Source organism: Lithobates pipiens, unplaced genomic scaffold, assembly GCF_037356315.1.
Source record: "Lithobates pipiens isolate NorthernLeopardFrog02 unplaced genomic scaffold, aLitPip1_a1.2 Scaffold_19, whole genome shotgun sequence".
NCBI lineage: Eukaryota > Metazoa > Chordata > Amphibia > Anura > Ranidae > Lithobates > Lithobates pipiens.
In genome coordinates this window covers 177,595,586-177,610,664 of record NW_027507764.1, presented here as the reverse complement: position 1 = coordinate 177,610,664, position 15,079 = coordinate 177,595,586, and the positions used below count along the sequence as shown (strand labels likewise).

At 38.3% G+C, this 15,079-nt stretch overlaps 1 protein-coding gene across 1 annotated transcript in view; it reads right to left on the bottom strand.

The window, feature by feature from the left end:
* Positions 1–8,962: 8,962 nt before the first annotated feature.
* NEK11 (NIMA related kinase 11) overlaps positions 8,963–15,079 on the bottom strand; it is a 379,114-nt gene continuing 372,997 nt past the window's right edge. Inside the window, exon 16 of the mRNA XM_077491509.1 lies at positions 8,963–14,044. Coding sequence (XP_077347635.1) covers positions 13,837–14,044 — 208 coding nt within the window. The 3' untranslated portion in view covers positions 8,963–13,836. The remainder of the gene's footprint in view (positions 14,045–15,079) is intronic.

Sequence of the window (15,079 nt, the reverse complement as noted above, 5' to 3'; positions counted from 1 at the left end):
GTGGGCACTAGGGAGGCTGGATTTGATGGGCACTGGGGAGGCTGCATCTGATGGGCACTGGTAAGGTGCATCCCATGGGCACTGGTAGGCTGCATTTGATGGGTACTGGTGAGGATACATTTGATGGGCACTGATGAGACTGCATTTGAGGTGCACTGATAAGGCTGCATTTGATGGGCACTGATGAGGCTGCATTGATCTCTTATATCATGTCTGCAGTCTCTCACCATTTCCTGTTGTATGTCTGCAGTCTCTAACCATCTCCTGTACTATGTCTGCAGTCTTTACCATCTCCTGTACTATGTCTGCAGTCTCTGCCCATCTCTTGTATCATGTCTGCAATCTCTGACCATATTTTCTATCATGTCTTCAGTCTCTGACCATCTCTTGTATCAGGTCTACAGTCTCTGCCCATCTCCTGTATCATGTCTGCAGTCTCTGACCATTTCCTGTATCATGTCTGCTAGAGGTGCACCGAATGGAAATTTTGCTAAAATTAGCAGTGTGTTTGAGTTTAAGTAGGAGATTGCACACATGATACAAGAAATGGTTAGAGACTGCAGACTGTATTTTTCTTGAGCTTTATTTGCACTAAAGGTTCTAATAATGGCCAACAACAAATTCATATTAATTTAAATTGATGATATTGATTAAAAAGTTGAATACAATACAATTATATATGAAAATATAAATATTTTAAAAAAACTGTAATTTTCAGTTTTGGTTTTCAGGCTTAGTGCATCCTGCATTTTCGGTTTCGGCACCAAAATTTTAATCCGGTGCACCTCTACCAAAAACATTAGAGAAAATCACATTTTTATTTCAGATATGCAACCACTTTGTATAATGCATTATGACAGTAGCATTTACACTGTTTAGCAAAACAGGTTTGTTAGTGTATTGTATGTATGTACACAGTCCCTTATGCGTGTGTTTCAGTGTGCATAGTAAATACTTCAGGAACTCGATCGAGTGGTTTATGGATGCATCAATGCAAAAGCGTTCATGTGTATTCTTTAGTAAATTAGCTACGTCAAGTTAGTACACAATGGGGGTTATTTACTAAAGGAAAATCCACTTTGCACTGCAAGTGCACTTGAAAGTAAAATCGCCGTAGACCCAAGGGGGACATGCAAGGAAAATAACAGCATTTTAGCTTGCACATGTTTGGATGATAAAATCAGCAGAGCTTCCACTCATTTCAGATCTACCCCTTAGATTTAGAGCAACTGCACTTCCAAGTGCACGTGCAGTGCAAAGTGGATTTGCCTTTCGTAAATAACCTCCAATATGTTTTGTATGTTAGGAAAAAAAAAAAAACTTAAATAAACACATTTAAAAAAAAAAAAAAAAACTTTAGTACGCATTATATTGAATATTATATTGCATTTGCACTTTGCCTGTATTTATGCATTTATATAGCACTTTATATTGTGTTGCATCTTATTTGGTATTTTAGAGTGCACATATATAGCGCTGCTTCACTCTACTGTTATTACATAATATTTGGTGCTGTTGACACTTTAGAATTTCAGCAGCTATATACACATTGATTTACACTTTTTATATAGATTTTAATCGTCAACACTTACAGTAGCGCATAAGTACCCTACCTCTTTATACTTCCTGGATTACAATATTTCTACTTGGTTTCACAACGATGTAAATCCTGTTGTCAGTGTGGTAGTCTTTTTATTCTGGGTTCGGTGTATACAAGTCTGACAGTGCTCAGCCATCTACTGCAACCTCTCATCTTTAGACTAGTTACAAAGTTACAGTATTAGATTGTAAAAACAGAAAAAAAAAGGAGGGAACGAATAGCTAGTGCATTACCTAAAACACCAATAACATTTTATTAAAAAATGACAAAAGCATACTTACAAACATGAAAAGAGAAAACGCATGTCATATACAACTCTAATATCAAAGAAGAAACATCTCTGTGGTTGGAAAACTGACACGTTTTTGGGAGACAAGCTCCCTTCCTCAGAGCTCACACAGCTAGAAACACCATTCCCAATAGAGAGAGCACTGAGGCTTGACTGTCTTATAGTATTAGATTCTGCCTGATGAAGAGGAGACCAATAAGACGCTTATTCCTACCATGGCAGCCTGAACAAAATTTTACAGGATTTTTCTCTTAACCTAGACACTGTCATCTGACTGGAACCCATGGACTGCTTTTTAGATGGAAATCCCTTCCTTTTCAATAAACAGTTACCCTCCATTCCTGCATATACAGGATATACTGTGCGTTACGTGGGCTCTAATAGAGAGAACCGTTCACTTTACTTGACTCTTGGACGACAACTCGTACGATGCAGGAGCAGCACCCACAGCTAGTCCTGTATTGTAGGTGATGACATCAAAGGCCCGCCCACAATCTGGGTAAAGAAAGGTGTAAACCTGACACTTGCTACTGCAGAACAGTGCAATTAGTTTTTACCTCCTAAATAAAACAAGCAGTATATCCAGTATATGCAGAGAGTGTGTGTGTGGTAGGGGGAGGGATGTTGCTGCTCTATATTGTGACTTATAATTAATGCATGCAATTACTGATTGGTTCACTTTAATGACCCAGGACATTTTTGGAAACTCTGCTGTAACAAAACATTTCCTATTTTTGATGGGTTTCTTGAGAAATGTTAATGTTGTAATATAAATATGCAGACTAAATTTTAACATTAATGTTAGACTAACAATGGAGCACACTGAAGATGTAAATTTTCCATTCTCCTGAGAAAAACCGATCTGAATTTTACTAATGAGATCAAATAAGAACTTTGCCTTAGGCCCATTATTCTCTCACTGTGTTTTTAAAGAAATGTCAGTATCACTGAAAAGGATACACAGAGGACATTGGGCCTCATTTATCACGTTGTCCCACATAAGATCTATGAGACCTATAGCAGCCAACTGAAATCTCCCTCTCAATTTCAAATTTGTACTTGCTTGCAATGAGTGATTGCCGTGGGTAATAGAGAAATATAATGCTGATAAATTAAGCCAATGATATGTAACTAACAATTTCTAATTCAAGATATGGTACAGAGGAAATAGAGTAAAGGACAGTGTTCCTCATTTTAATGGTGTCTGGCATACAATCTATTTACTGTATGTGCCTATAGTGACCAGTTGCTTTCTCCTTCTCAATTTCAAACCTGGATTGGAAAAAACGACTGGAGGCTATGGGAATCACAGATTGTTATTCTCTCCGATGCTGACAAATAAGGTCATTAATACAGTATGTAACCAAGTATGAGTAATTTAGATATAAGTTGGAGAAGCAAGAGACTCCAGCAATGTTTCACATATAGTTCCATAGGTTCTGCTGAGCTGGAAGATAAGGAGAGATGGGGAGAGAGCTGACACCAGTGTGTACCACTGCCAGGAGCAGAAACATCAGCTGTTCTCTGAATAAAAGGATTTGCAAAGAGACTGTACTGGCTATGACAAACAGAGTATAGTGGGAACCTTCCTTAGATTACTATCTCTAACACAAGGATGTCATAACTCCAACCAACCCTAAAAAGGACTCTGGATTCAGAGTTTGGGTGAAAATTATACGGGGTGCCACCTCTTCTTGAAGGAATTGATGGGAGTGGTGCACACTGGATGGGGCAGTAAATGGATTATATCCTATACAGAGAATCAGAGTTATTATTTCTCTGTGTCTCTCATGTCTGTGTGACACATACTGTAAAAGCTTTTGATGATATATACAGTGGCACATTGGGATCACAGTGGCACCCAAAGGACTTTGTGCCATATATTATCATTTATTTTTTCACTAAACTACAATCAATTTATTTGTTATCTTAATAAAAGTATTTTTTCTTAGATACTAGCTTTCACTTCTGTCTTGCTGCTCTTAAAGCGGTTGTATACCCGCTGAATTTTTTATTTTTTTTTGCTCACCTGCAAAGGAAAAGGCATAATGAGCTAGTATGCACCGCATATTAGCTCATTATGAAATACTTACCTTAGAGCGAGGCCCCAACATCTGTCCCGATCCATGCCGAGGAAACTGACATGTTCCCTCAGCGTTTCTTCCAGGTATCGCGGCTCCGGCGTGATATCGTCACTCCTGTGCATGCATGTGGGAGATTTCTCTCTCTGCCAGGGTCCGCGCCGCATTGCGAGGGGAATATCTCCTAAACCATACAGGGTTAGGAGATTTTTTTTTACCTACAGGTAAGCTTTATTATAAATAGTGCCTGATTATATATACCTTAATCATCAAACAGGCATTCTATTTATAATGAACTATTTCACATTTAATTTTCATGTGTGTACCACTGCCATAACCAGAGTGCCACCTAATCTATAAGCTGGTGACACACAGTGCTAGATGTAGATAGATCTAGATACGAATGCAGCTCGCACTAATTGAACACAACCACTGGGATAAACCAAAGGGAGGGACATCAACCATTATTAATAAAACAGTTGATGTCCCACTCGATATTGAGTCCCCCAGGGATATGCGTACCCAATTTATGTATCCAGTTGGTTTCAGCTCTTGAGATAGTACGCTTAGCATTGCTGCCACGCCAATGAGGTACATATTTCTCAATTGCTAAAAAAGTGGTACCCCTTGGGTCACGATTGTGTTTCAGATCATAATGCTTGCTCACATTATGCTTGTCAAAACCATTGCAGATATTAGTTATGTGCTCACCCAGACGTACATGTAACATGCGAACTGTGCGTCCCACATACTCTAAACCGCATGGACACCTGAGGAGGTACACAACACACTTAGTCGAGCATGTAATAAACGTTTGAATGGGATATGTGAGCCCTGTCCCGTGCGAGGTGAATTCCGTGAGTCTCCTACCCCGTGATGTATTTAACTTGCAAGCTCTACATTTACCACATGGAAAAAAAACTTTTAGATCTCCAAAAAAGGTAGGTCTCTTAGGGGGATCTGGGACATTGGGAGCAATCGTGTTCCTCAAGTTGGTAGCACCCCTAAATATAACATTGGGTCTATCAGTTAACAAAGGGCCTAAAACACGATCATTTTTTATGATTGGCCAATGTTTCTTTATAATCCTTTTGACAGCCCAATGTTGACTGGAGAAAGTTGTAACAAAGGCTAGGCCATAATTGTCAATATTTTCAGTATTGGGTTGCTTATCAACTAACAACGCTTGGCGATCCCTATTTCCGACCTCTAATATGATAGAATCAAGAGAATTACCATCATAACCCTTGGCCACAAATTTCTTTTTAAGAATTGATGCCTCCCTAAGGAAGTCACTATTGATGGTACAATTGCGCTTTAAGCGCAAAAATTGTCCCTTTGGAAACGCTGACAGACAAGATTTATGATGGCAAGAATTTAGAGGAATATAACTGTTCCTATCAGTTTTTTTGAAAAACGTGGGGGTAATAATTTTATTTTCCGAAATGGAAGTATTTAAATCCAAAAATTGGATGTTATTAGGGCTCAGAACATGACTGAGGACTATGCCTCGATCATTACTGTTTAAATGGGATAGAAAAAGTTCCACTGATACACTGTCACCATCCCAAATAAACAGGATATCATCAATGAACCTTTTCCAGGTCACCAATTCTGGAGGCCTATTCCCTAAAACAATATCCTCCTCCCATTTTGCCATAAAGAGGTTGGCCATGCTGGGAGCAAATTTGCCAACCTCTTTATGGCAAATTGGGAGGAGGATATTGTTTTAGGGAATAGGCCTCCAGAATTGGTGACCTGGAAATGGTTCATTGATGAGATCCTGTTTATCTGGGATGGTGACAGTGTATCAGTGGAACTTTTTCTATCCCATTTAAACAGGAATGATCGAGGCATAGTCCTCAGTCATGTTCTGAGCCCTAATAACATCCAATTTTTGGATTTAAATATTTCCATTTTGGAAAATAAAATTATTACCACCACGTTTTTCAAAAAAACTGATAGGAACAGTTATATTCCTCTAGATTCTTGCCATCATAAATCTTGGCTGTCAGCTGTTCCAAAGGGACAATTTTTGCGCTTAAGGCGCAATTGTACCATCAATAGTGACTTCCTTAGGGAGGCATCAATTCTTAAAAAGAAATTTGTGGCCAAGGGTTATGATGGTAATTCTCTTGATTCTATCATATTAGAGGTCGGAAATAGGGATCGCCAAGCGTTGTTAGTTGATAAGCAACCCAATACTGAAAATATTGACAATTATGGCCTAGCCTTTGTTACAACTTTCTCCAGTCAACATTGGGCTGTCAAAAGGATTATAAAGAAACATTGGCCAATCATAAAAAATGATCGTGTTTTAGGCCCTTTGTTAACTGATAGACCCAATGTTATATTTAGGGGTGCTACCAACTTGAGGAACACGATTGCTCCCAATGTCCCAGATCCCCCTAAGAGACCTACCTTTTTTGGAGATCTAAAAGTTTTTTTTCCATGTGGTAAATGTAAAGCTTGCAAGTTAAATACATCACGGGGTAGGAGACTCACGGAATTCACCTTGCAGGGGACAGGGCTCACATATCCCATTCAAACGTTTATTACATGTTCTACTAAGTGTGTTGTGTACCTCCTCAGGTGTCCATGCGGTTTCGAGTATGTGGGACGCACAGTTCGCATGTTACATGTGCGTCTGGGTGAGCACATAACTAATATCTGCAATGGTTTTGACAAGCATAATGTGAGCAAGCATTATGATCTGAAACACAATCGTGACCCAAGGGGTACCACTTTTTTACCAATTGAGAAATATGCACCTCATTGGCGTGGCAGCAATGCTAAGCGTACTATCTCAAGAGCTGAAACCAACTGGATACATAAATTGGGTACGCATATCCCTGGGGGACTCAATATCGAGTGGGACATCAACTGTTTTATTAATAATGGTTGATGTCCCTCTCTTTGGTTTATCCCAGTGGTTGTGTTCAATTGCGAGCTGCATTCGTATCTAGATCTATCTACATCTAGCACTGTGTGTCACCAGCTTATAGATTAGGTGGCACTCTGGTTATGGCAGTGGTACACACATGAAAATTAAATGTGAAATAGTTCATTATAAATAGAATGCCTGTTTGATGATTAAGGTATATATAATCAGGCACTATTTATACACACTTTTTGGAATGTTTGCTGTACTTTCTATGAAATTTGGTACCAAATACGTATTTATTTGGGATGTTTCTCATTACTGTAAAAAAGTATTACGGCTTGTCATCTCTGTTATTTTTTAATTTCCATGTTTATGTACTTTTCTATATACGTATTTATTTGGGATGTTTCTCATTACTATAAAAAAGTATTATGGCTTGTCATTTTTGTTATTTTTTAATTTCCATGTTTATGTACTTTTCATATGGCTATTTTGTAAATGGTCTATGGGTAATGTCTGTCAGCTGATGCAGGTGGTCAATTTCATTATACTGGCTTACCTATTTATATATAGATTCTTTAGTTTAATCCTGATTTAGTTGGTGGTATTTATATTTAATTTTATATAAATTTATCCTTTTCCATTTTTAAAAATTTTTTATTTTAGTTTTATAAAAGTTTTTTAATATTGGAAACATTGTTATTCAAATTGTCCCGAACGACCTGTGTTGTTGCACGTCCGTTTTGGTAATGGGATTTATTTGTGTTTCCGATTCTGTTCGAATATGTAACTCATTCAATGGTTAATTTACCAAGCCTGTGATAGGGTTTTGTTTCTACCTATGGCAGGGCTTCTTACCTTACCCGTAGGCTATAAAAGGGTTTAGCACAACGATGTGGGCGTACCCCTGATGACGTCAGACTTTGACGAAACGATCGTCGGGTAGCCACGCTCACCCTTTGTGCTTTCAGCGTTTGTTCATTTTAATATTTTTTTGCTAGCAATTAGTTGATTTTTTAACGATTCGTTAATTTTTGTACGACTCGGTGGAGTAATTTTTTAGTGCCTAAACCACTTGGTTGAATTAGAATAAATTTGTTCAAACTTTATCACACGATTTGGCGCACTTTTGTTTTTCGTTTTTTGGTGATCTGCTTCGAGGCTTGCGAGAGGATCGGAGCTGATCTGGTGATTACGAAATATTCGAGACAGTTGGTCGTTTTCCGGCTTCCTGCACCGAAACCCCTACATGCTCGCATCCGCGGAGATCGGTTCACGAGAGGTTTCGATCCAATTCGAGGATTACGACATATCCGAAGAGGTGGTCCGGTTCCGGCTTTCTGCATCGTAACGATTGTGTGTCCGTATCCGCGCATACCGACCGGTGATCTGGTAAGCCTCCATTCACTATTTGATTTACAGAGTTGAAGGGTCCACGTGGTCAAGCACTATTTTTGTTTGAAAAAACAAAATCGACTACATTTTCGTTGTACAGTCACATTGGATACTTTACACTATGTTGCACCATCATACATTTTTTTGACTTTATGATGTTTGGTTTTTTAAAATTTATTGGACATTTGAGTTACAGATTAATGTTTCTTATTTGAGGATTAATTTTTTTTTGAAAGTTTTTGATGATTGATCCTTAATTGTATTTTGCACTAAACGATTTCACATCATTTAGATTTATAATACACAGTTCCCCACTAGTAAGTTTTTCACTAAAATTTATGAAGTTTCTTGAAAAAGTCACATTTATACTCAGAGGTTAAGCGCTGCACTTTTGTTGTTTTGTCTTGTTGTGCCTAGTATCTTGGTTACAGTGTTCAGCTGCTGACTTTTAATCTAATTAATTTAATTAATTTTTTTACTAAGCGCAGATTTTCAATTTTTTTTTTTTTCAAGCTTTATTATAGGCTTTCCTGTAGGTAAAAGTCCCAAATTTGACTATACAACCACTTTAACTCACTTTGTATACTAAGAAATTCTAAGTGGGGTAGCAGCACTGTTGTGTTTTTTTTTTTTCTTCTTGTTACCCATAGGTTCCAGACACCCCTGGTAGTATGTCGTACATTTTCAGCAAAATAAAGATACCTTATACAGCATTTATTGTGTAACATTTTATTTCAACAGTCTGCATCTTATTTATTAACAGTTAATAGAACACCCATGCAATGGTAAGTAATCTCTTAAAACAATGCATTATAATTTTCTCCCATATAGTTTTTTTCTCTGTAATCTATTAACATCTTCATATACTGTTTGCAGTATCTAATACATCTAAAAAAAACGCTAAAAACCCAACACCATCATTTACAGAAATTCACATTTAGAGAAGGGCAGGAAAGACATTGTTCAGATTTTTTTTAAATATTCCATGTTTTTCTCTCAGTTCATTTTAGGTAGAGTCACTCTTAAAATAACAGTCAACATTCTTCTTAAAAAAAGTATTTCACAGAAAAAAAAAATAAAAATCAACATTCTAACTACCCTCAAGCAGTCTATGTTGCTGAATACCATTGATCAAGCTATTTTTTTAAATTAAGCTTTGAAAAACCTGGAAGCTGATTGGTTTCTATGCAGAGCTGCACCAGAATTTGAACTCTCTGGTTTTAGTAAATGAACCCCATTGTTTTACCTATACCTTTTAAGAAAGCAGATAGACATACAAAAGCATTTAACAGAAAATGCTGCAGTAGTATTTGTAAAATTTGTATAGGTTCATAAAAAAGTACTGCATAAAAGTGAAACTGCAGCCAAGTTGTTTTGGGCTTTGAAGACATTGTTAAAATGTCTGTTCGATTTGTATTGATTTCCCTCACTGTGTCCCTACTATGGAGATTTCCCTTCACTTCTGGTTCCAGTGACCACTGGTAAATCTGTCGAAATGGGGCAAAGACAGCAGTTTGAGTAGTGTGGGGAAAGGTTATAACCTATGTTTTAATTATTGTTTGTGTTTTTCCACTGGGAATATTCCCCTTCCTATCCTAGAAATAACAATGGGAAATGAGGAAAAAATGTTCCCCACCGGAAAAACAGCGAGCAATAAGGCTCGACAGATATTCAAACCCTTACCCATTCTATTCAAAATGACACAATTGACTTTCACGTAGCTGTAGGCTCTAGTAGTACCAGACCTGTGCTGACCTGCTCGTTTATCTTACCCCCTCCCAAGCAATACATACTTTTACTATGTTCCTCCATCACTTAATTCAGCAGCACTGGGAGAACAGAAATGTCAAGTACTTCTGAGTAAGGAAGATCATTGCAGAAAATGGCGCCTTGTGGGGATGAGAACATATAAACAAACAGCTGCCCCGTTTAAAGTGAACGAATCAATGGAACTGTACGAAATTATAAAATAAAGAATAAGGCGCTATACATGTCCATATAGAAAAAACTGTCACAAAGAAAAAAACTCAAATGTGCACATTAATGAGAAAATAAGCAAGCATAAAGTCCATAAGTGAATACTCTGAGATAAAACTTTTAGATCTTCCACCACGAGTGCTCAGAATGAAGATGCTGTTTGACCCCTTTTTACAGGATGGTCAAGAAACACTTTGGGAACCCCAGATTAGTTCCACTAATGGCATGAATCCACTCCAATGGCCACTCATGGTGGAAGATCTACAGTAGAAGTTTTATCTCAGAGTATTCCGTTTTGGTGTTGGGATTTATTCACTTATGGACTGTAGGCTTGCCTATTTTCTCATTAACGTGCACATTTGAGTTTGATTCTTTGTGACAGTTTTTTATATATACATGTATAGTGGCTTATTCTTTATTTTATAATTTTGCAAGGAAAATCATCGGACTCACTCTTCTTCCTCCCCATGACAGAGATGGTGATCCATGATTGGCAAAGTGTTATCACATGGTGGGGGAAGAAAGCCCTTAGATCTGTGTACGGTAAGCTCCAAGTCACAACTTACAGATGGCTTCCTGACTTAGCCTTCTGGCTGAATGGAATGGTCATGGCGAAAAACGGTGAGCATGAAGATAGGAGAGGTAGCAGTTAGGTAACCCTGTTGCTTTGTCTTGGATGGGCAATGTATAGGTTCACTTTAAAAGGTAATTACAACCTATAGATATTATTCAAGTGCAAGTGACTGGAAACAACATCTGAGCACCATAAAATCATGATAGTTGCATAAAACGATGACAAAATAGAGTAACCATTGTTTGTTAATTTATGATCATTCTGTCCATTTCCTTGAAAAATTGGCCCGTGTAGGGCAAGCCTTATTATGTTCTGGCTTTTGTAAATATTAAAGCTGGCCAGACACTTTACAATGCGTACACTCTTTTTATAATCTTTTTTTGGTCAGCAAACAACTACATTTAGTGCTGGTCTTTTTGAAAGCTCAAATCAGGTTATATCGATTTAGGTAGACCTTTTGCGCTATGTAGCTGTTAGTAAATCTAAACTACTCCTGCCAAGATTTTAACATATATGGCCTGCTTTAGACTTGTTCATTGTTTTTTGATCGATCCCCTTGTTTCCAGTTTCTGATGCTACTGTTAAAAGTAACCAAAATTAATTAGAGCACACACAATAATCAAAACATATTGAATAGCACATTTTGAAACTGATAGTCAGTCTTAAAGAGGAAAACTCATTTAAAGTGGAAGTAAACCCTCCTATCCTTTTCAGCCAAGAAAGCTGCCATCTTAGCCTTCGATTTACTCTGCAAATGCTATGATGCTGCACCTTTATGACACCAGCCATTGGATGGTTTGACAATTTGGCTGAGAGTACAACCAATGTGACAGCTATCATTTCCGGAATGTTAACTGATTTTTGAAACTATCAAATCCATGGTTTTCATTCTGCTTTAACATTTGAAGCATTTCTTATTAACTGCTTGCCAACCGCCGCACAAACATATACATTGGCGGAATGGCTTGTACAGCCAAATGGGCGTACCTGTACATCCCTTTGAATTTGCCGCCTTGTGGGCACGCTAGTCCTGCAAATGCGATGTTCGCTGGCGGCCCTCGATCATGAGACAGAGAGGCAGAATGGGGAGAACAAGGCATTTCCCTGTTCTACCTAGTGACATGACAAGGATCTACGGCTCCCTGTCATCAGGAGCAGTGATCGCTGTCATGTCAGTGGAAGCCCATCCCCCCTACAGTTAGAATCACTCCCTAGGACATACTTAACACCTTGATCGCTCCCTAGTGTTTAACCTCCTTAGCGGTATTCCTGAGTGTTGCTCTGGGTGGATTTTTATTACCAAAAGCGGTAACCTCAAGCCACACTCGGGATCGCATCACAGGATCCAGGTACAGTTACTTACCTTGTCCCCAGGATCCTGTGATGTCTCCCCGCTGTGTGTGCGAGCCGCCCTATGCTCGATCTATCATAGTGCTGGGCTCCGTTCCCTGCAAGTGTTGTGACGCACGGGGACAGAGCACGGCACCAAATTCAAAAAGTGAAACACACACAATACATACTGTACACTGTAATCTTACAAATTACATTACTGTATCAGATTATTTCACCTCCCTTTTGTCCCTAGTGGTTTGTCTGGTGCCCTGCATGCGGTTTTATATTATAAATACTGTTTTTTCTGCCTGGAAACTGGTGATTGCCCATAGCAACCAAAACCATCCCTTTACATCAAAAGCGGTTTTAGACCAGCTAGAAAACAGCGATAATAAATGAGAATCACTTACAGAACTGAGCGATAGTGATTCATGGGGAAATCTGTCATCAAACACCGAAAATAATGACAACAACAATTCTGCAACTGAGCAAATTTCAGTGTTTTTGATTTGATTACATTATTGAATAATTTTTATTATTATTATATTATTATTTGTTCTAATTATTTATAGTTATGTATTATATTAGAATTTATGATTTTGTGTTTCAACCTTTCTCATACCCAGACTCTTGTTTAGACAGATTTAAGTGTGTTATTCCTAAGAATTACAGGCCTACAATATAAAATGCCAAATTTCCATGCAAAACATTGGACCACTTTGAGCATAAAAAATCTGAAATAATCATACCGCCAGGGAAGTTAAACCCTTCCCTGCCAGTGTCATTTATAAAGTAATTAGTGGTTACTTATAGCACTGTTCGCTGTAGAAATGAAAATGGTCCCAAAATAGTGTCAAACGCATTCAATGTGTCCGCTATGATGCTGCAGTCCCGATAAAAATAGCAGATCACCGCCATTACTAGTAAAAAAAAAAAAAAATTATTAAAAATGCCATAAATCTATCCCCTATTTTCTAGACGCTATAACTTTTGCAAACCAATCAATATACGCGATTGCAATTATTGCGTTTTTTTTTTTTTACCAAAAATATGTAGAAGAATACATATCGGCCTAAACTGAGGAAAAAAATTGTTTTTTTATATATTTTTTGAGGATATTTATTATAGGAAAAAGTAAAAAAAATATATATTTTTTTTCAAAATTTACGTTCTTTTTTTGTTTATAGCGCAAAAAATCAAAACCGCAGAGGTGATCAAATACCCTCAAATGAAAGCTCCATTTGTGGGGAAAAAAGGACGTCAATTGTGTTTGGGTACAACGTATCAGGACCACGCAATTGTCAGCTGAAATGACGCAATGCCGAATCACAAAAAAAGTTCTGGTCAGGAATTGGATAAATCCTTCCGGGGCTGAAGTGGTTAACTTCCTAGCCTGATGGATTTTCACTAAAAATCCCCAATAAATCACCAAATATCAAAGAGAAACAGATTAAAATTCAAAACATCATACAATGTCAAAGCTTCACCATTTCACTAATACAATGTTTGAATTGTACCTAATACTGCTGTAATTAAAGCAATGTTTCAGAAGTTTATAATATACATCTCCCTCTAGTATGCTGAAAATACTTGGCAGCAGAAGAGGAGCAGCTGCAATTTGCCATACAATCTGTAGCCCGTTGAGCTGAATATTGGTAGCACATGCCTGTGGATGTCTCAGTATTCCTCCAGGGGTGAGTAACATCAGGCTTTCACAAGCCCTGATGATGCATCGAAAAGCTCTTCTTCAAAGTATAGGATCTGGTCCACTACAAAACAGTCATTCGACCTGGAAACAAGAGTCTCCAGATGCTGCTTCACCTCTTTCTCACTGATGTTATTTTTTCGGGCATACTTGAGATAATTATAAATCTTTTCAAATGCTCTCTCACCCAGACGTTGCACAGCTGACCTAGAAAACACGAAGAATACGAAGTCGTAAATAAAACATACATTTCTAGCTGTAAATAAATAAAACACTGCATCCAAATGCCTAAAAGACTTTCAAATTCTTTGACCAACCATGTATTAATCGTGTTCATATCAATATATCATAGCAGAGGAAAATAATGTAAAAATTCAAAGGGAAGCTAAAGAGCTGCAAATCCTGTAAGGTGCAAACATCTCAGAAGGCCCTGTTTTGTTACTTAAAAGTCTCAATAATCAATTTCATAACTGCTAAGGCCCAGGATTGGGGCCAACATGATGTCATTTTTGGTACTGCATGATGATGTAATCATGGTGTGCCCATAAATGTCCATATGAAGATTTCAGTTGAACATACCCTATTCTTTGGGCACTGGTGGTCCAGAGGCAAACCTATTCTTAGGTCTCCCCTTTTGAAGGACACACCTAATGCTCAAGTGCTTTGTTTTGTGAGTTGACAGGCAAGCAGGGCTTACAGCATTTTTACTGGTGTTCAGTAACAGTCTGAAGAGCAAAAAAGAGGTCAGGCAGTGGCATGGTTTCTCCATTATCACCATTGGGAGGATCTATTTAGCCTTTCTGCAAACACCTGAGTGTTCCTGATGTATGCATAGGGAGGCAAGGAAAGCCCATGACCTCTGAGCTAGGCATCTAGAACAGATCAAGCCAGAGATAATAGAGATTCCAGGATGCTGTTGCTGCACTACACATCTCCTGGGGCATAAATACAGCCATTGGGAAGACATATTTTTTTAAGTATGCATTAACCGATTCCCGACCAGTGCATGACGATGTACGTTGGCAGAATGGCATGGACAGGCAAATTGGTGTACAGGTACATCCATTTAAAATTGGTGCTGTGCCATTGCGTGTGTGCCGGCGGTGGTGCGTGCGTGCCAGTTGGGACCCCCGTGAGTCCAGTCACTGGTCCCGTGGACTCGATCGTCTCACAGGGAGGCTGAACGGGGAGATGTGGAAGTAAACAGCATCTCCCCGTTCTGCCTAGCAACAAGTGACACTG